The sequence below is a fragment of the Herpailurus yagouaroundi genome, unplaced genomic scaffold (assembly GCF_014898765.1).
Source record: "Herpailurus yagouaroundi ecotype Mexico unplaced genomic scaffold, PumYag 210, whole genome shotgun sequence".
Taxonomy (NCBI): domain Eukaryota; kingdom Metazoa; phylum Chordata; class Mammalia; order Carnivora; family Felidae; genus Herpailurus; species Herpailurus yagouaroundi.
Genome location: NW_024412441.1, coordinates 16,189,299 through 16,212,224, shown reverse-complemented (window position 1 = coordinate 16,212,224; position 22,926 = coordinate 16,189,299). Strand labels below are relative to the sequence as shown.

The following is a 22,926-nucleotide window of genomic DNA, read 5'->3' as shown; positions in this document are numbered from 1 at the left end:
AAAGGTGATGTTCTAATAATCCAAACAGCTGCCACAAAATCTGTCACAAAATAATAACAGAAAGATACATACCCATGCCCTTACTTAGAACTGTTTATTTTTCCAAATTACAACAACTTAGTTTACCTAATTTCCCAGCCCACAATAAATCAAAAATAGCAAATTACTGAAGGATGCATAGGTTACTTAAATACACTGAAAGATGTCAAGAGCAAAGCAAAAGCTCTTACAGCAAAGATGATGACACAAAATTAAAAAGCAGAAACAGAGAGGTGCCTGGGTGGCTCAGTCAGTTAAGCATCCAACTTTTGATAATGGCTCAGATCATGATCTCACGGTTTGTGAGATTCAGCTACACTGTCAGTGTGGAGCCTGCTTAGGATTCTCTCCCTCTCTCTCTGCATCCCCCCCAAATAAACAAACATTTTTTAAAAAGCAGAAACAGAAAACACAACAAATTTAGTGTAGAGGCAAGCAACTCTGCATACTTCAATCACTGAGGCACTCCCAGCTCAATGACTGACCTAGGTATATACCAGAACGTACAGTGTGGTTTTTTTCCGTCACGCTGGACCAACTTTATAGTCCAAATACCTTGTTTAAGAAGACTAGGACATGTGAAATGTAACAACTGCCATTCAAACGGACTACAAAAACATAACATCAGTCAAGTTAAAGAAGGAAATACACAGGCCTGGAAGTTTATACAACAAACTTTCAAGGACAAACAAATGACAATGTTACTATTTCACTTCATAATATATTATGGGTTTTTATTTTAAGTTTACTTATTTATTTTGAGAGAGACAGAGCGCAGAGGAGGGGAAGAGAGAGAGGGAGAATCCCAAGATACGGGGCTCAAACTCACGAAACTGTAAGATAGTGACCTGAGCTGAAATCAGGAGTCAGATATTTAACCAACTGAGCCACTCATGTGCCCTGGTTCTTACTTAGTTTTATGGGTTTTTTAAAAATCTGGCTCTACTAGCATTTTGATCCACTTAATTATGTATTTTGTATTTTTAAACTTTAAAGGTGCAGCCCTTGGTTTGTGTTTTAACCTAATTCAAAACTATGACTGAAAAGAGTGGAACCACACTGGAAATGGTAGCAACACAGAATCCCACCGACCTGTTCTACCTCTCCTGGCCTGCAAGGGAGGTGCTGGAGAGGTCTACAAAAAACCCTAGTGTTCCCACCAATGAAACAGGCTAAAAATTACTGAGATTAGTATCAGAAATTAGAAATTAGAAAACAAAATTAGAAACCTGTCCTTTTGTAATTACCACTGTGAACAACTGATTCAACAAGGATTACCAACGACTGCTAAAAAACACTGAATGAAAGGTTCTGTGAAAGAGGACAGACCCACTGTCTCAAAGTATCCCACAGACTTCTCACTAATCACAAAGGGAGTGAGGTTCCTTTGCAAGAGAGACATGGCGGCCACCACCATAACCAAGTGATCAAACTCAGCTGATGGTACCAACACTGTATCTCTTGCTGCAATAAGAAATGCCATCACCTATCAAGTATTCTTGCTAAAAATATTCAACCTGAGTCTGATTATGAGAAAGAAACTGGATGCATACAAAATGTGGGAGGGACATTCTACAGATCAAGTAGCCTGGGACCCTTCAAAAAAGTTAATGTCATAAAGACAAAAAGAAGGTAGGGGAATTGTTCTGGATTAAGAGAATATAAAGAGGCAGCAACCAATGCAATGCATGCACTTACTGAATCCTCAATCAAAAAGTAAAATAGCTATAAAAGAAATATTTAGAACTAGGGACAATCTAAACATGAACTATGTATACTAGATGATATTATAATATTATTAAATTTTAGGAGTGATATTGGTATTGTGATTATATAGACGATGACCTTATTTTTTTTTTTTTAATTTTTTTCAACATTAATTTTTGAGAGAAAGACAGACAGAGTGTGAGCAGCAGAGGGACAGAGAGAGAGGGAGACACACGATCCAAAGCAGGGTCCAGGCTCTGAGCTGTCAGCACAGAGCCCGACATGGGGTTCGAACCCACAGACCACAAGATCGTGACCGGAGCCGAAGTGAGACACTTAACTGACTGAGCCACCCAGGTGCCCCACGATGATGACCTTGTTCTTAAAGAGAAAAAAGCTGAAGGATCCAGAATCACGACGTCTACAACTTCAAGTGGTTCAGCAAAAATGGAAAAAGCATATATACATATGTGCTTGTGTGTACATATATGTTTGAGAAAGCAAATATAGCAAAATATCAAAAATGGTGACTCTACATAAAGGGTATGTGGATGTTTCCTCTACTATTCTTTCAACTCATTATGTTTGAATTATTTTGAAAATAACAACACTAAGAAGGAAAAAGGTCATTAACATCCCCTGAGCACACAGAGGAAGACCGTAGTATTATCCTCACTAAAGTCACCTTGTAATGAAATATTCAAAGTACCATTCAAACATACATACAACTTTGGAACTCCAACCTGCCATTTTCAAACAGTGCTTTCTTCTCTGATACAAGACCTTTACCAAATCTGTGTGTATTTCTTGGAAAAGATGATATAAAAGACTGCCTGCACTCAAGTCAACTACTTAACAGGAAGAAGAAAACAGGTAAGGTTATTTCAGGTAACTAGTGAATGGAAAGATTTGGAAGACAAGAATATCTGTATGTTTCCTTACACAGCAGGTCAAAAAAACAGGAGCAATCAGGCATAGAACATTATGTAAGGCAATCATCTTACCTCCTAAAGCCTAGAATTAGGCTGCCTCTCAAAGAAGCAAATGAGAAAGGCAATGTATTCGATTCCACTGCAAAAGAAAGTGATCATCATTAAATCCCAGACCAAACCCAAAAAACTTAAAAATTATCACCTTATTTGGAAACACATTTATAGCAATACTTTTTCATTTTCATTTTGGAAATTGTTTTTAAAATGGAAATGTTCTGATACAAAATTAATTAGATAATGCAGTAATATATACCTACAACATAAGCCATCCTTTAAAAACATTTTTATTCCATGTTCATGAATATATACAACTAATGAATTTGTGGTTTTTTGGTATAAATGGTAATAAGTAATCTACCAGCACACTGACAGTCAGTCTGGTACGCATGCCAAAACTGTACATTACTAGACAATGTGGCCCTACAAAGGAAGAAACTGTAACTACCCATAGGACTTCTGTCCTTTAAAGGAGAAAAGTTCTGGGGCACTTGGGTGGCTCAGTTGGTTAAGCGTCTGACTTCGGTTCAGGTCATGATCTCACGGTTCGTGGGTGTGAGCCCCGTGTCAGGCTCTGTGCTAACAGCTCAGAGCCTGGAGCCTGCTTCAGATTCTGTGTCTCCCTCCCTCTGTCTCCCTCTCTGCCTGTTCCCTGCTCAAATTCTGACTCTGTCCGTCTCGCGCACGCTTGCTCTCATAAATGAACATTAGAAAAAAATGTAAGAAGAAAAGTTCTTTTCTCAGAGTAGCACTGGGTTCTGTAGAACCACTTACACTTTGTCATTCCATTTTCCACTGTGATCAATAACCTCATACACGTAAGAGTGACAGCCTAAAGTCATAATAAGTCCTCACCTCTGTTAGATAACTGATTTACATTCACCTTCCACTTTTCTAAGTATTTGCTTGTTCTATTATTCATTTTATCATTTAACAATTTACGACGTTGTATGTTTCAATGATGACATCGTAAGCCTGATTGCCTTACCACATAAGGCCTGATTCTTCACATAACCCTTACTAGCAAGGGAGGAAATCAAAGTAGGTAACTCCTGAATTTATTTTCCCCTGCCACTGTATTAAAATGGTGCCATGTTGCAAGTAACTGATTTAATCTTTTCATACATAATGTGACTACTGAATGATCCAAGATGGACAGAATTAGAGAGGAGCTCATAGTCGAGGTAAATTCTGAAAACAGAATTAATAAATACAGTTTAGTGAAGATTAAGATACCTGGTTAACTTAAAAACAAAAACACAACTCATGGGAAAGTCACATAAGATTTTAAGAGTATTTGCCCATCTCTTCTAAACATGAATTAAAATTTAACTCACACACATAAGAAAACTGTTATATCCTTCAACAGGGAATATAAGTTTCTCAATGGTTTTACACAGAACTAAAAAAATCTGAAAATCATTTTTTAAATGACCAGCATTTAGTCACTCAAGGAAGTTTTAAAGTGGACATAACTACATGCTTTTCAGCAACCTTTAATAAAACTGCTTGATGAAATTAATTTTCCACGCCTACAAACACAAGTGGGGAAATGTTTCCTACTACTACACAAAGTGGATCAAGACAAGCCACTTATTCTTCTCTACTACTTGCTATTCCTTTTGATGTAGTAACCAAAAGTGCCTACCTCAGAGCTGCCTACAGGGAATACCAGCAATTATAGAACTAACTGCTTTTCAAAGACCTGTAAATCAAAGCAGGGAGGGGAGGGCACTGACAGGAGTGGCCTGAAGTACTTCTTAAGTTCCTAGAATTTTTCTTTTTCAAATTTAATAGCCTCTTGAAACGTTATTTTTATACTATTCACACTAGTATTTTACAGAATATTGTCAAGTTTTTATTCATTAAAAAGTGACCAGAAACATCTTAGCAAGATGAAAGCTGCCGACAAAAAGCATCTAGTTTCCTTAGCAACAAATAAGTCTTAAAATCAGGTGGCTGACAACAAAGCGGAATGGATGCTACAGGGAAAAGGCAGCTCTCGTGTATACACCTCGTGCACCCAGATTCCTCTGCTAACGCTTCTGTTTTTGATGTGTGAGGAAGGCAAATTTTTATATTATACTGAGTAGAAGGCAAAATCAATACCCTCAGATAGCAGCTAGCATTAACACCCAACCTTAAACTCAAATAACTACACCTCCAGGAGTCACCATTCTTCATACTGAACACCTTGCCTTTCCCTTATGATATTACGATGAACTATTTTCAATACCAGTAATATGGTTTTTACAATGTTTCCACCTATGCAGTCTGGGTACACATTAATCCAAGATGGACTTCTAACATTTTAGGAGTATAGAAACTGATGTTTGTGCGTTTTCTTTTTAAACAGCATCTTTTTCACAGGATTAGAAAAATGGTCAAGTAATGTCATAGATAAGTTCAAAAATGAAAACTGTAAGAAATGTCTTATTCATCAAAATGTGGGTAGGGTGAAAGAATCAGGTCAAATGAGACAATCTTGGTTCCGGCTCAATCACTAACTTTGACCAAATCATTTAACATCTCTGCCTTTCTTCATCCATCAATGCAGGTAATTTTATTTACATGTGATGAATACTGTAAAGCACCATAGCATTTGTTAAGTGTTTAGTAAACATCTGCTGTATTTTGGTTAATGAGGACTAGGAGATGGGCTTCATGGAACAGTGGCTATAATATGCATCAGTTTAGAAAACACTTTCAGAAACAATATCTCTTATGATGTTCACACTGACTTGCACAAGGCAGAGAAGTAACACTATCCCCATTTCAAGAAATTGAAGCAAAAGGACTGTTCCAGGTCCCATAATCAGTGGCTTAATTATAAATAGAACCAAGTCTTCTGGGTCCTAACCTACTACCAAATAATCTCCAAGGTTCTTTTAACTTTAAAATTACTTCCAAATTGTCCATAAGTTAAACTCATAAACTGTCTTATCAATCTCGCTTAAGCAAAACATATTAAAAAAACACAGAAAGTTACCTTGACCTTCCCTGAGGTACGTATCAAGGGCATGAACTACCCTGTATGCCCTCAATAGTAACTGAAATCAATACCTGTCAAGTTTACAGCTAATGTTGCATACTTACAAAATGATAAAACATAGGATAAATTCCCAGTAACTGCTTCACTTCTGAATTCAGCTTGTGAAAATACATTATTTTCAGGTAGACATCCATTTTCCTAGGGATAAAGCATATTTCAATGATAACATGCCTCAGCTATAAATATGTTGATATGCCATTCAAATTTCCTGTTTTCCCATTTCTTTACATCAACACATTCTTTGATAATCCTTCACCCAAAACAATCATTTTCTAGGACAATACGTAAACTGAATAAATGAACTTTAACAAAAACTATGAGATAGAGTTTCAACATTCCAAATTAAATACCTAATCTTCAAATTCAAATATGTGTTACCCTTAGGATGCCTTCCTTCTAGAAAGAATTTATTATTGAAGGCATGAGACCAATTCTCTCATTCATAACAAAATAAAAATTCAATGCACTTGGATTTAACACCAAATGGGTGTTAAACAATTTAACACCAAATGGTTAATCATGTGGCCCAATGCCATCATTTGTTTAATAATTTAATATCTGAGCCAAAATTCAACTCCAATACATTTACTGACTCACTGTATACTAGCACAATATTGAAAGCAACCTAATCAATAATAAGCAATAACTAGAAATAAATTAAGGTATATCCATACAATAAAACAGCACTCAAGCATAAAAAAATAATTGTTGGAATTACACACTGGAATAGAAAGTGCCAAGTGAAAAAAGTAGGTTGGGGAAGTAAGACCCTGTGGGGAAATGAATTTTCAAATATAAATTTTTTAACAGTAAAATATGTATACCACAGGCTCAAAATACTCTGCTAAATACTCAGGGAAGAGAGGTAAAGACACTTAAGATATAAACTCTGCCTTTAAAAGGACTGTAGTTATGTAATTATTTCAAAGAAAGAAAAGAACACTAAAATTATTAGAAAAATCTAGGCATTATGGGAATAACCACCTAGGAAGCAGACCTTCTAAACAAAGTATTTCTTATTAAGGTGGCTGGTGCTCTGCCATAATGTTCCTAACTGCAGACCACTTTGTTCTGAAAACGCAAAGTACAGCCCTTGCTGATCCAATGCACTATCCAAGTCAATTACTTCATTTGCCCCTTCATAAATGCCTTGCCTCTTGTGATGGGAACAGGAATTACTGGGTAGGAAAATAATGCTTTGCAGTCAAACAAAAGATTATTTTAAAAAAAGAATAAGTGTACTATGTATGGTAAGTATACTAAGACTGTATTATGAAAATTCATATACAAGTGAAAAGTAACGGTCAAAAACTGAAAACTTGTAGTTACGCTGTAAAGCAGGATTAAGGAGCGTCTAAATGTTTTATTTACATTTTTCTTGATATTGACATATTGCCTTTTAACACACAAGAAAATTGGTGTTTTACCTTTTCAAGTTTTTTAAGTTTAACCACTATAGATGTTACACTAACTGGTGTTTTTACAAAGCTTTTAGAAAATTGTATACAGACAATGACCATTTTTAGTACTAAGCTTTATGACTTTTCTTTTTTGGGGGTTACTACTAAACAATTAGGGAGGAAAGAAATCTCTTCAATTATGAAATTAAAACCACACTTACTTGTACTCACCTGCAAAACCCCACGAACTGACCTCACGCTATCAAAGGATGGAAACACGTAATTTATATAGGTCTCCTGATCAGGATTTACTCCCACTTCATTCATTGCTTTGAGAACTTCAATTATACCTATAGGATAAAATTTAGAAGCACAGAAATGAAATACCTGGAACAAATTAACAGAAGATCAGAAAGTTCAGTTTATTTACTTTCTGAATCATAATGTATGAAAGAATACTCATTTTGTCTAAAAAGAGAAAGCAGAAAAGCAAAAGAACTGGGAAATACGATGACAAATCTATTAATCCAGTGGCAAGTTCTAAGGGAATATCCCACAAATTATAACTGTAAGAAAATTTAAAACAATTGAAAAATAAGCCTAATACTTCTGGTATTATACAAATGAACACAGATCATAAAATAGCATTGCTATTACACAGCAGTGATGGATCAACATAATAAAACTTGACCAGAATAAACACTGCAGAGGGAAGGGATGAGCGGGGCACAGGGCGAGGGGATCTGTCAAGGACAAAAGTGTTCTCTCAAGCCTTTATATTAAAAATTCCCTAATTGTTAACTTTAAAAAAATTTTTTTAAGTTTTTATTTATTATTCTTGAGAGAGAGAGAGAGAGAGAGAGAGAATGAGCAAGCAAGCGAGCACGAGTGGGGTAGGGGCAGAGAGAGAATTCTAAGCAGGGTCCAAGCTGTCAGCTCAGAACCCAATGTGGGGCTTGAACTCACGAAACAGGAGATCATGACCTGAACTGAGATCAAGAGTCAGACACTCAACCAACTGAACCACCCAGGCACCCCTTAACTTTCGATTTCCTATTTTATAGGAGTAAAAAGGAAAAAGGAACAACAGATTCTAAGAAATTATTATCTCGATATAGTTAAAAATAAAAATCTACAAGATTGTTTCTCCCTTCTCCCACTTACAAAAAAATCTTTTATTAAAGTCTTAAAAGTCACTGCATGTTTTCCAAAGCTATAGTTAGGTTCAAATAGTGCAAACTTTTTTTAAATTTATATTTTAATGTTTATTTATTTTTCAGATAACACGAGAGACAGAGTGTAAGCAGCAGAGGGGCAGACAGAGGGAGACACAGAATCTGAAGGGGGCTCCAGGCTCTGAGCTGTCAGCCCAGAGCCCAACGCGGGGTTTAAACTCATAAACCGTGAGATAATGACCTGAGCAGAAGTCAGACACTTAACCAACTGAGCCACTCAGGCGCCCCCAAACTGATTTCTTTATACAAGACCAATTAATCTGGAAAATTACCAAACTACTCAGGTGTCACCTACCTTGACACACAGTTTAATAAAAGAAAGGACTCTTTAAAACTTATTTTCTTTAGTTTCATTACTTTCACATTAAAACTTCCCCTAAAGATCCCTGTGTTTGCCCTATCACATCATCTACAGAAAAATTACATTTCTACAGGGGCGCCTGGGTGGCTCAGTCGGTTGAGCGTCCAATTTCAGCTCAGGTCATGATCTCGCAGTCCGTCAGTTCACACCCCATGTCAGGCTCTGTGCTGACAGCTCGGAGCCTGGAGCCTGCTTCAGATTCTGTGCCTCCCTCTCTCTCTGTCCCTCCCCACTCATGCTCTGTCTCTCTCTGTCAAAAATAAATAAACATTAAAAAAAATTTTTTTAAATTACATTTCTACAAATTTGTTATATAATGTGCTCTAGCGCAATACTTGATTGTAAATTCCCACCGAGTACAGAAATATATAGGCAAGTGTGACAACATTATGAATATCTGCACATTTATTTATTTATTTTAATGTTTTTTATTCTTGAGAGACAGAGTATGAGTGGGGAGGGTCAGAGAGACAGGGAGACACAGAATCTGAAGCAGGCTCCAGGCTCTGGGCTGTTAGCACAGAGACTGATGTAGGGCTTGAACTCACAAACTGTGAGATCATGACCTGAGCCGAAGTTGGACACTTAAGCGACTAAGCCACCCAGGCGCCCTGCACAATTCTTTTAGATAAAATTCAGATTATTATTCAGATTAAACAGTTTATTATACTTAAAATCACTAATGATCTTCAAAACCTTAAATATTTACACGTATTTTTTAAGATACAAATACAATACTTAAAAAACCCTCAAGGTAAAGCATGTGCTTAGTTCTAAGTTTAGGAGAACATGCATGTTGGTCCATAGAGCACATAACAGGCATAACAATATTTGTAAGCAAAATTTAGGAGAAGTATTCCTCTAACAATTCACTAGGAACTACTACTAATAACATTGATAACTACCATAAAAAATGGCAAATCACACTATGCTCTTCTTTACATGCAAAGATTACTAAGCACTTGAGAGGAGGGCATAGCTAGTTGCCTTTCAATTACTAGTAACAGACTTGTGCTAATCTAATGTCCTCAATGTCCTTTCTCACCAATAGGGATTGCTTTCATGACCACGGTTTAAATAACTAAGTTTCTAGTAAGACTCTGCAGTGAAATGACAAAACAAAAACAAGTTCAAAGTTTAAAGAGACCTTTAAGTTTAAAGAGCTTTCTACCCTGTTCTGGCACTTAATGGTAGTGTAAATCTGAGCAAATAACTTCCCCTCTCTGAGCCATAATTTCTTTTTTTTTTTTTTTTTAATTTTTAAATGTTTATTTATTTTTGACAGAGAGACAGAGCATGAGTGGGGGAGGGGCAGAGAGAGGGAGACACAGAATCTGAAGTAGGCTCCAGGCTCTGAGCTGTCCGCACAGAGCCCAATGTGGGGCTCAAACTCATGGACCGCAAGATCATGACCTGAGCCAAAGTCGGAGGGTTAACCAACTGAGCCACCCAGGCGCCCCTCTGAGCCATAATTTCTTAGCTTACACATTAGAAATAACAACATGCCAGGAACCATGCCTTTTAGACACTTCATCAAAAGACACTTGGCTTAATCCTTCTTAACTACCATCCTTGTTAGATTCAGCAAATTGATATGTGTCAAGGCAGTCAATGAATGGAAAATTTTTCTGACTTATAGAGTCTAGGCCTAGTGAATAAATAGAAACGGTATCAAGAACTGTAAGTACTACCCACAGGCATGGAAGAAATTCTTGTGGTCTAGGCCTAGAGGAAGACTGAGAACAGGAAAAAGAGAACACACTGAACAGAAAGAATCCTAGTACTTAGTTTTGATCAATCTATCAACAGCTGACTCCTGAACAACATGGGTTAGGGGCACTGGCTCCAGTGCAATTGAAAAGCCGCACATAACTTCTGACTCTCTAAAAACTTAACTACTAACAGCCTAATGTTGACCAGAAGGCTTATCAAAAACAATCAATTAGTACATTATTTTGCATGTGCTATGTATTAAATACTGTATTCTTACAATAAAGTAACCTTGAGAAAAAAATGTTATACAGAAAGTGTAAGTTCTCTCTCTCCCTCTCTCAAAATAGAGAAAGAAAGCAAGAAAGCAAGAAAGAAAGAAAGAAAGAAAGGAAGGAAGGAAGGGGCTCAGTCAGTTAAGCATCCAACTCTTGATTTTGGCTCAGGACATGTTCTCACGGTTCTCTCACAGTTCATGAGATCAAGCCCCGCGTCCAGACAATGCAGAGCCTCCTTGGGATTCCTGCTCTCCCTCTCTCTCTCTGCCCCTCCCCTGCTCACATGCACATTCTCTCTCAAAATACTAAAAAATAAACTCAAAAAAAGAAAAAAAAATCGTTAAGGAAGAGAAAATACATTTTCAATACTGTATTTATTTAAAAAATCCGGGGGCGCCTGGGTGGCTCAGTCAGTTGGGTATCTGACTTCGACTCAGGTCATGATCTCACAGTTGGTGAGTTGGAGCCCTGTGTCAGGCTCTGTGCTGACAACTCGGAGCCTGGAGCCTACTCCGGATTCTGTGTCTCCCTCTCTCTCTCTCTCTCACCCCTGCTTGCTGTCTCTCAAAACTGAATAAACATTAAAAAATTTTTTTAATAAATAAATAAATAAATAAATAAATAAATAAATAAATAATAAAAATAAAAAATCCATGTTTATGGGAACCTATGCAGTTCAAACCTGTTACCTGTATTTTCAGGGACCAACTGTATTAACAAGGCTTTCGACTTAGTCTACTGGGGGCAGGCGGGGGGGGGGGGTGTACTTCTCTATGTAAATAAAGCTGGAAATGTCTTCAGAAGTCAATCTTTATTTTAACCAAAGTGTTAAACTGAATGATGCTCTAAGATCAAAGGCATATCTTGAATAAGAAACCAAGTCTCCTAGGGCAGGTGGGTAGCTCAGGCAGTTGAGCATCCAACTCTTAATTTTGGCTCAGGTCATGACCTCACAGTTTGTGGGTTTGAGCCCCATGTCAGGCTCTGCGCTGACAGTACAGAACCTGTTTGGGATTCTCTCTCTCCCTCTCTCTCTGTCCCTCTCCAGGTCGCATGCCCTCTCTCTCTCAAAATAAATAAATAAACGTTAAAAAACAAAAAAGTTTCCTAATTGCTGGCAGGTGCTCGTAACACCACAAAACTGCAAAAACCTACACTTTATCCTGGAATCAGAAGAACGTGGGATCAAGTCCTTGCTCTGTCACCAAAAACTGATTTTTAGCAGTTCTTCGCCTATAAGAATGATGATAGTAAAACTTTCCACTTAGCTCTCAAGGTGGTCATTTAAGGAAAAAATGTGTGAAACCCTAAAAATACTAAATAAATGTTACTAGTAACAATAATGATTTCGTTTTTTTAGCTGTCTTAAAATACCCTAGTAATTTTTTAAATTTTCTTAGTGATACCCAGAGTAAATGCAGAATAATGTAACTATATATCTGATTTTCTGATGTCTGAAAATAGACCAACAAATTGAATGTAAACAGAAGATTCTTATTTCTGTACAAAACACTTCACTCTGATATCTAGGATCCAAAGACATTTTATTCTCTTAACTCATTGTTCTTCCAAAAGGTACATTAGGGGGAGGAGTGTATTCTGCTCATTTAGAGGATGTGTGATGCCAGCATTTTTTAACATGTATTTTTCTAACTGAAATTAAAGTTGGTTTAAGAAAACCCAGGTCCAGGGGCACCTGGGTGGCTCAGTCGGTTAAGCGTCCGACTTCAGCTCAGGTCATGATCTCGCGGTCCGTGAGTTCGAGCCCTGAGTCGGGCTCTGTGCTGACAGCTCAGAGCCTGGAGCCTGTTTCAGATTCTGTGTCTCCCTCTCTCTCTGACCCTCCCCCCGTTCATGCTCTGTCTCAAAAATAAATAAACATTAAAAAAAAAAATTTTTTTTAAAAAGAAAACCCAGGTCCACACCTGCCTGATCAGTTAAGTTCAGTCACTCCCTTAGGCATTCTGAGGGAGGATACAAAGATATTCACTTCAGTAACTACAGTCCGATGGGAGGACAGAAAAACTTATCAATAAGGAGAAAAAAACATGATTGATCTCACATACCCACTTACCTCCTCCTAAAAAATACAATTCATATATTTTTTTAATTTTTTAAATATTTATTTATGTATTTTGAGAGACAGGGGACAGCAGGGGGGGAGGAGGAAAGAGAGAATCCCAAGCAGGTGCCTTCATATTTCTTTTACTTATTTTTACTTTTATCTTTTTTTTTAAATTTTTTTCTACGTTTATTCATTTATTTTGAGAGAGAGAGAGAAAGCACGAGTTGGGGAGGGGCAGAGAGAGAGGTGACAGTGAGAATCCCAAACAGTCTGCATGCTGCCAGCACAGAGCCCAACACAGGGCTTGAACCCACGAACCGAACCATGAGATCATGACCTGAGCCGAAGTCAGATGCTTAACCAACTGAGCCACCTAGGTGCCCCTTGTATTTTCCTTTTAAATAAAAAGATTAAAATAATCATATATTAACCTAGGGAAACATAGATTCCAAACCTCTGTGAACTTAGAAAATGGAACTAAGACTAAGCAATCGAATACAAATATTTAAGGAGCACCTGATGGCTCAGTCGGTTGAGCCACCAATTCTTGATTTCGGCTCAGGTCACAATCTCACAGTTGTGAGATCTGAGCCCTCAGCAGGGCTCCGTGCTGGGCATGGAGCCTGCTTAAGATTCTCTCTCCCTTTCCCTCTGTCCCTCCCCTACTTGTGCACGTGCTCTCTCACTCTCAAAAAAAAAAAAAAAATTTTTCAAAGATAGTCACGACAAAGTTTATGAATCCAGAGGAAAGCCTCCATTCAAAAAGCTTTGTAGAATTAAAATAGTTTATACTTTTGGGAAAGATAAATGGTTGATCTGAACAACTTCCACAAACTATGACCACTTACTCCACATGATTTTTGACTCTTATGTAGGGCACTCCCTCTACCAGAGGCAATATCTTATTTCTTGAAAAGTATTCTCTATTCAACCAACTTTACTCAATTGGCATTCAAGCTTCTGTATGGCCCCTTCCTTAAGATCTTATCCCTTCTATACTCTTAACTTTTCAGTTTTCTAAATATACTCAGGGATATAAATCCTCAATCATTTTGGGTTATTCCCTCTCATTCAGGCCAACTTGCGAAAATTCTAAGTGGTGACTTTTCCATTTGTGCCACAGAGAAAAATACTAGTAAGATGAGCTATAAGGAAATCACTGTGAGAATCTTCCTTAGGGGTTGGTGATGGCTGAACTGGCAGCCAGAAATATTCTAGAATTCAATAATAGTATGAATGATCGTAGTATCGTTGAAAACTCTTGCTTCAGTTTGATCTGATCTCTAAATACCTTTCTTTGATTTCATGAAGGGTTTTATCTATTCCTTATGAAACGCTCCTCTACATCTTCCAACACTACAGCTGTTATTTTCTTCTGTTCTTTCTACCAGTTTATATAGGACATTTTCCTGGACAAGAACAAGTTCATTGCACTGATAAAAATGTGACCTTCTTACCTGACCCTGAAGAAACCATACAAAGTATGTATAGCCATTTTGTTGTCACATGAAGGACAACTGGAGAACACATACTCTACTATATTTCTGGACCTCCCACAAAGGGAGAAACTAGTTTTTAAAAACTGTAACACAACTGACAGTATCTTGTACCTCAAGTTACCTTTCTCAGCTTTTATGTTTTTCCAGATAAAACCATCACTGATTAAAAAACTTATACCACTTTTTTAAATGTCCTAATGTAAAAACTGGCATCTAACTTTTAGTTAATAGCTAAGAATTTTTATAAAATAAACACAGCATAACACTTACAAATGTCTAATACGGAGGTGTTATGATATTTAAAAAGAGTGTTTAAAACAGAACAGAAATCCTCAGTTCTAAGCCCAGCAGCACTGACAGCTAGGTGTGGAACCCAAGGTCAGTCATGGAATCTCTCTGCTGCTCTCAGTTACTTCATTAATATAAAGCAGTCTTTCAACAAGGCACCTTTGTGATCTTAATTATAAGCTTCTAAGAGAGGATGGATTCAAGATAAAGCCCATTTTTCTACTAGTTTGAGCTACAACTATCAAAAGAAATCACCTGAATTCTTCTATGCTTACTAAGTTGTTAAAGTGTGGTAACCAATTCAAGTCTAAACACACTGATACGGTTGAAGAAAGCAAATTTTCCTGATGAACAAACAAACATTTCAACAGGGGTATTTTCTTATCTGTGTAGAGGTGGACAATGTGAATATGCCCGAAGATTTTCATGGAATGATGTAAATTTTCTCTGGTTCAAAAATACTGTGTTAAAGGTTACTTCTTGGGAGCTTTCAGAACTGGAGGATGTGCAAAGAGTTAATCAACTAGCATACTGTTTTCATGAAGATTTTTCTAAAAAGGATTTTGAGACTTTTATAGCCAGAAACAATTAGGGAATACTTGTTTCACTATTTCCTTTAGACCAGAAGACGACTATATATTTAAAATAAAATTGCAATATGAAAGTCTGCTAAAAGCACTTTTTTTGTTGTTTGTGCATTTTGTTTGTCACCCAGTGTCATACTAACAACTCTGCATCTCATTCTAAAGCACATTATACTGCGAGATAAAATGAAAAAGACCATTTTTTGTTTCCCCAAGGGGGAAGTACTTCTGTTAAAAGCATCTTTTTATGAGACTACTCTTTCTGAATTACCAATAATGCAAACCAAAGAATTAGATACTGTACTCTGAAATTTAATATTTGTTCAATTCTTATTCATATCCTATAGGTATCCCATGTGTACAAGGAAAAAGTATGCTAAATGCGTAAGCGTACTTAAGAACCTCAGAGATTGAACATTTCTGTCCTTCAATCAGCAGGCTGTCAGGTCATGAGCACTCATTTTGCAATAAAAGTTTTCCTGCCTTTCCTATTATTGTAACTCAGCTCAGTTAAGGAGAGCTGGTCCACAAAGAAAATGGCTTGATTATGTATAACTTTATCTTGAATAAGGCTAGACAAATTAATTTTGAACGGTATATGTAAAATCAAAAACTACGGAGTTTTTCGAAAAACTTAAAAATAAAAAACTGTTTAAAACTACACTCACAAGTCTGAATATCAAGATCAGAGACGAAGTCAGAATGAAATTAAGACGAAAGAAATCCACTATGTTTTTAAAAATGCTTACCCAATTCTTGACTCTGACTTCAATCAATTCTATTTTCTCAGAAGGTCTACTACTCAGAGAGAAGTTTGCCTTCCCAAAGAATCCAACTAGATGTGTGTAGAAACTTACACTGGATCTCTGGACCATTATGAATCTGTAAAAGGCAAAACCTAACCTTGAACATTTTTCTCCTTCTGATGTCCAGCTAGCAATGGCCAGAAATAATGAGTTCTGACAGGAAAACCTTCTTCCTTCAGAGCCTTCATTAGAGCTTTTGCCAAATCTGAAAGAGATATCATAAAATATTACAAAGCTACTTCAGCAAAACTTATTTATGTCAGTGTTAATGATGAGAATATCATACCAGTTTTATTGGCTTGTAATGCGCAGTGGAGTGTGAACTGCAAAGGAGATGTATGCATCTGGGATTCCTTTAACTGCTTGCAATAATCTTTCAGCTTCTCTGCAGGCTAGGGGGAAAAGGTACCACACATCAGCCGGGTCTGCAAATATCCTACCATTTGACCTTCTGCAGATATGCTACCACTCCTGGAATGATAAATTTCAACCTCTCGTCCTCTTTCTAACTGATAAACTTATAACACAGAAACAAAGTTTTCATAATGTTTGTAATTGGTCTCATCTCACAGTATGTTCTTCTACTTTATAGACTCTTATTTCACTGCCTATTACACTGTCAATAAAGTAAAAACAGACAGGATACCGTATTCATAGTCACACAGTGTCGTAAAAAGAAACTGCCAAAGTCATTCAGATTGTCTTCCCTTGATACAGGACATGCTAATAAAATTTGGAGTGCTGTATCTTCCAATTTTTCAGTGACTAAAAGCAGAATGAGGTTCATTGCATCTGGGAAGAAAAGAAAAGAAAGACATATTCTGTTACTGAATTGAATAATATTTTTACACTGCAGCCACTCTGAAAGACAAACTTATGAACTACAAAGGCCGAAAGGATATATCTCCCTAGATAACAGTGAAACACTTCCAAATCAAAACATTCCCATCTGCTCATTAACTCAAGTTGTTTTAGTTCATTAATCTGACTTCTAAGAGTCCTGTGTTCATGTACTACAATCCGCTATCGTTAGAGAATGCCCTTTCCATCATGTAAGAATAGTAATTCAGATTTTTAGAAAAATCATAAAAATAAATTTTTAAAAACTACCTGGAATATATCTTCTTTCATATGTAATTTTTTCCAAAATTTCTGGGACATATTGAGAATACCCAGCTTTACTGAAACTAAAAATAATTTGCAATAAATCACGGTCCATAAGGTAAAGATCAGACTTCTTCACCTTCTCCAGAGTCTGTAGACAGTTTCAGAAATTAGAAGAACGAGTTAGAAACCAGTATTTTTAAATTATAGCCAAATAAATTAAAATACCAAAATTTAAAAAATTAGGAACATACACCATCTAAAGGTTTAGGGCTTATATTATAAAACAGAAAACATTACATTTCAGCAATAACTAAGATCAACACCAAGGTACCAAACTTTAAAAATTCTCCATCAATACTAATGTCTACAAGAAATACCTTTAAAAACAGATATAAGCTACACTTTTCTGCTTCATGCAAAACATAACACAAGCTCACACAAATGATTTTTTTTTTATGCAATAGTTTTAAAATATTATTTACATGACATAAGACATACCTGCTTAACATGATCAATGTCACCCTTTTCAGCATATGCATTCAATAATGCTAAGTATGTGTCTGGACCAGGCTCAATTCCAGCCTCTCTCATCACTGTGAGAATATTTTCTGCATTCTCTATATCTCTGGAAGATATTCAAAGAAAACAGAACAGATTATTATATATTTTTTTTCAACATTTATTTATTTTTGGGACAGAGAGAGACAGAGCATGAATGGGGGAGGGGCAGAGAGAGAGGGAGACACAGAATCGGAAACAGGCTCCAGGCTCTGAGCCATCAGCCCAGAGCCCGACGCGGGGCTCGAACTCACGGACCACGAGATCGTGACCTGGCTGAAGTCGGACGCTTAACCGACTGCGCCACCCAGGCGCCCCAGAACAGATTATTATAATACTGGCAAATGTAATACTATCATTCTAAAATATATTAGCCTGTACTTATTAAAATTAACAACTCTTATAAACCATTTAGCAAAGGACATCAGAAAAGAGCAAATACACATGAAACCAGCTATAGGTTTCTGAAACAACAAAAATAATAAATGTTCCAAATTTTTACAGGTAACTTTTCCAAAAGAGAAACCAAACTGCATAATAATCACATAGACCTTAAATTAATGTGCCCTCTTTCATCAAGTGTGCTATGACTCAAATTTACCTTTTTAGGGAAGAATAACATTTAGTAAATTATTCTTCAAAAATAAAACCGTTTTCCAAGAGCATCAAGAGGGCAGTTAAAATACAAAGTCAAGGGGCGCCTGGGTGGCTCAGTCGGTTGAGTATCCGACTTCAGCTCAGGTCATGATCTCACAGTTCGTGAGTTCAAGCCCCGCGTTGGGGCCTGTGCTGACAGCTTGGAGCCTAGAGCCTGCTTCGGATTCTGTGTCTCCCTCTCTCTCTGCCCCTCCCCCATACATGCTCTCTCTCCCTCTGTCAAAAATAAATAAAAATTTAAAAACAAACAAACAAAAAGTCAACTAGTTTGGATCAGGCCCAATTTTTAAAATTGAATTTTCAAATAAAAGTTTTATGAAACAGATAAATTTAAGAATAAGTTCTTAAAAAATTGCATGTTCTACTTCACACGCTCAAAATTTTTGAGGGGTTAGATAAACATGGTTTAAGAATTTTCTACAATAATTTCCTATAATTTAAACCTCGCTCGAGAACAAAACCTTAAGTTGAACATTACCCGGCTCTTGCATGCCCTGTAACAAGAGCACTGAAAACTGCCTCCGTGATTGGCAGGTCCTTAGTTTTCATAAATCCAAGAATCTTGCTGCGATAAAAGAGAAATGAAAATACTTTTTGGAAACATACATCAGAACCACTTTTTACAACATACAAACACAAAATCTCACTCCCTGAAATTATATCAATTATATCAAATTATAGATCTTGAACTACCCTTGGTAAAAACAGCAGGTAAGTTTTTAAAATTTGATTGTTTCTTCTATACTAATTAACGTTTAAAAAGCCTATAAAGTTTAATAAAAATCCATTCAATTAAAAATGAATTATACATTTCAATTTATTCCTTATTTCCTAAAGCTGCCATCCAAAAGTAGTACTAAATTTTACAGAGAAATAAACGTCACAACTGATTTTATAGGAATCAGCAAGATAGAATATTGCAAGTTTTATAAATGAATACAGTTTAAATGGCTAAGAACATTTCCTTTAGGAAATAATCAATTTAAAAGTTGATTAAAAAATCAACTAAAGCCAACTTTATACACCTCAGCAATTTTAAGCCTCTGTTCCAGTAAATCAAAATTTTAATTAAAATAGCAATACTCATTTATCTTTCTCCTCTTACACAATTTTATATTTTACCTAAGTCATATTACCAAATTTGCTAGATTAAAATCCTTCTGAAATAATTTCCCTAAGAAGAAGCTTAAAAGAAAAAGAAATACAAATGAACATATCCTAGGTTTACAGGACTTAACAAATTTGTTTGCTTAAACATACATTTATAGAGCTCCATACCTGGCACCTTCAATATCTCCTACATTACAATAAGCTGCGATCAACCTCTGGTATGTCACCTGTCAATGAAATGGGCTAGTTAATATTTTTTTAAATACTATTTTTTTCCTGGGATTGAAAAAAAAAAGTGATATAACCAATAAACATTTACGATAGCAGCTACCTACTCGATTTGGTTGAATGTTTGCTTCCTCCATTTTTGCCAAGAAGTCAGTTGGTGAAAATTTATATTCATTTTGAAGATAGACTTTAAGTAAAGCATTATAATGACTTACATCATACACAGTACCTACAAATAAAATTTAAATCAAATTTTTAGAAAAGGACCTAAAATCATATTCTTTATCACAACTAAAATATGCATACTTAAATTTAACAAACAAAAGGGGTAAAATGGTCACTTCAGCATTTCACCCCATACTTAGGCCCAACTATACAGAAATCTTGTCAGAACAGAGCAAGTTAAGCATTTAAGACAGTAATTAACTGAATTACTATACAGTCACAACTGCTTATTCAGATGTTAAGATGTAAAGTGACAAAGATTTTCTTACTTATGAAGCATAATATCCCTTCCTGTTAGAAAATGTTGACAATACCTCTGTATTTAAAGTGACAAACATTTTTGATAGAAAGTAGTCCTTGCCACAGAACAGACACACCAAGACGGACTGTGACTGCAGTTGTTCTATACAGGGAGGACTGTACTAGCAGACCTGGTTATTTACTCACCAGGCTACTCAGTGTTTGTTTGAAGGCTCCATTTCCAGTTACAGTTTCTAGTCTGCTATTGTTAATTACCCCTATTCCAAAGCTCTTTGTTTTCTTCCAGGTCCTATCTTGCCTAAGGCCACATCAATCAAGGTAACCATTCAGCCTTCCTCAACCCACTGATGACATCTTGGTCATCGTATGAATCTAATGCTAATGTTTTACTAAATTTGCACGAATTAAATTTTGTATCTAAACTGCCTGTAGCAACACAGGCCTCTGGTCAGTCAGTTTGAGATTCTAGACCACACAGGACTTATTCTATTAATATTTGCTTTTATCTTACTAGACTTGTACATACTGTGCTGTTTCAGAAACTGTGCTAAGTGCTCTGCATCTAGAAGCTCTGTTAGTCTTCACAACGCTTTGAGACATACTCTTATCCCCATCTTATGCATGAGGAAAACTGACTCTTCCACTTGTCCAAGGCCACATGGCTAGTAGGTGACCACAGATTTGAATGTAGGTGGTCTGCCCTGAATGCCCAATCTGTTAACCATTGTAACACTTTATATAAGGCCTTAAGGGGAACCATGTACAATTCAACATCTGCAATGTGACTGTGCATCAAGGTTACCATACGGCGTCTGAAAACTTCTAAAAAAATCAAGTTGAACTCTAATAATGGTTGGCTAAAAAGCAGCTCTAAGGCTGAAAGAAAGAACGTATATCCTTTTTCACAAAAATTTCTCCCAGTTCAACATGTATTTTTAAGTCACATGACTTACTGACATACAGAAATTTCTAGTTTTTTTGAAGTCAATTCTTTATTTTCACTTTCCTGCTGCTTTTATACCTAGAAGACTATTTTCCATTCTGAAATCCATTATTCATCTATTCTTCTCAAAACTTTAAACAAATGAACTTGTCATCAAAATTAGTTCTAAATGAATTCAAAACTGAGGTGAGGCTCTGTGTTTATTGTATAGTTTTCTTCCATATAGGTACTACATGTTTCTTGAAGGATATTCATAGATATTTTATATATTTGTGACTAAACTTAGAACCTTCTACCCATTTTATTTTCTAACTAGGAAAAGTTATAGATTCCTGAACATTTAATATTTCCTACTACTTTACTGTAAGTTGATTTTCTGGGATTTTACAGGTAAACAAGTATATCATCTAAAGAACCATAATTTCTCATATTGTTTCACAACTTATTTCACTGCATGATATTAGTTGTTGGCTTTAAATTTAACATGTTAAAGAAGTATCCTTCTATTCTTTGTTAAGGTTTTTAAAAATCAAGAATGAACATTGGATTTTATCTAATGGTCTTTTAAACGATGTTATTTTCTGAATAGATACTATGTTCACGGTTCAAAATTTTCAAAGCATAAAAAGGTACAGAGTAAAACTGTATCTGGTATTTATTATCCTTCAAGAACTATTTTAATGTTATATGCATATACAGATATAAATATTTTTCTTCAAAATAGTAGCATACTATATACACCATTCTGCACCTTAATTTTTCCTTCTATTTTGGAGAACACCCCACGTTAGTATAGAAGAACTCCTTTTTTAACAGTTGCACAGTATCCCATTTCATGGACACCCTATAATTTATCTGATCCCCAGTGAGAGACATTAGAGTTGGTTCCAATTCCTAACTATTACAAACAAGCCACAATAAAGGATATCCCTTTGCACATTTGAATATATCTGTGATCTAAATTTTTTTTTTAGTTTTTTAATGTTTATTTATTTTGGAGAATGGAGGAGAGGAAGGGGAGGGTCAGAGAGAGGGACACACAGAATTCGAAGCAGACTCCAAACTCTGAGCTGTCAGCACAGAGCCTGATGCAGGGCTCGAACTCATGAACTACAAGATCATGATTTGAGCTGAAGTCAGATGCTTAACCTGCTGAGCCACCCAGGTACCCCTGTTATCTAAATTCTAACAAATGGAACTGCTTGGTCAAATGGTATGTGCGCTCCCAACTTTGACAATACAACTGCCTTTTTATCCTGTCCTTTTTCTTTTTAACTTACCATAAAAGTAATAATTGTTATGAAAATTACTTTATTTTTTTATTTGAGTATAGTTGACAATTATTTTATTCTCAATGCCTCTAGATGTCGCTATAACTCACCAGATAAATATTACCAAGTAGCTCTTCCATAAAATTGAATTACAGCATTTATGTAAATAAATTCTTATTTACCAAAAGAAAAAATATCTACACTTTTTACATATACACATGTTTTTTAAACAATCATACCCAATTTCTGAAGTTTGTCCCATATCCTATGAGCAAATTCGGTTCTCTCTGATAACTGTAGTTCAGGCAAGAGAGAACCACAGCTGCGCAGGAGAAGCAAGGCTTGATTACCACCTGGGCTCCCTGTGAAAAAAGGTAACAGATATCATTTAACACAACAGCAATATCATACAGGTAAATATCAAAACTTAAACTGAAATCCGTAAATAGTCAAAACTCTCCTGCCTCACTGAGATGGTAAGAGTACCCACAAACTAGAAAAACCCTACCCAAATCCACAAGTAACATTTACAATGTTACTAAAAATTATGTTT

The 22,926-nt window shown here is 36.1% G+C and overlaps 1 protein-coding gene across 1 annotated transcript in view; it reads right to left on the bottom strand.

Moving 5' to 3' along the window:
• Nucleotides 1–22,926, bottom strand: part of LRPPRC (leucine rich pentatricopeptide repeat containing) — a 106,365-nt gene that overhangs the window by 67,384 nt on the left and 16,055 nt on the right. Inside the window, exons 3-14 of the mRNA XM_040453885.1 lie at nt 22,613–22,735; nt 19,781–19,902; nt 19,614–19,672; nt 18,814–18,900; nt 17,619–17,745; nt 17,124–17,268; nt 16,660–16,805; nt 16,300–16,405; nt 16,111–16,218; nt 7,419–7,537; nt 5,832–5,925; nt 2,751–2,817 (exon numbers count right to left, since the gene is read on the bottom strand). Coding sequence (XP_040309819.1) covers nt 2,751–2,817; nt 5,832–5,925; nt 7,419–7,537; nt 16,111–16,218; nt 16,300–16,405; nt 16,660–16,805; nt 17,124–17,268; nt 17,619–17,745; nt 18,814–18,900; nt 19,614–19,672; nt 19,781–19,902; nt 22,613–22,735 — 1,303 coding nt within the window. The remainder of the gene's footprint in view (nt 1–2,750; nt 2,818–5,831; nt 5,926–7,418; nt 7,538–16,110; nt 16,219–16,299; nt 16,406–16,659; nt 16,806–17,123; nt 17,269–17,618; nt 17,746–18,813; nt 18,901–19,613; nt 19,673–19,780; nt 19,903–22,612; nt 22,736–22,926) is intronic.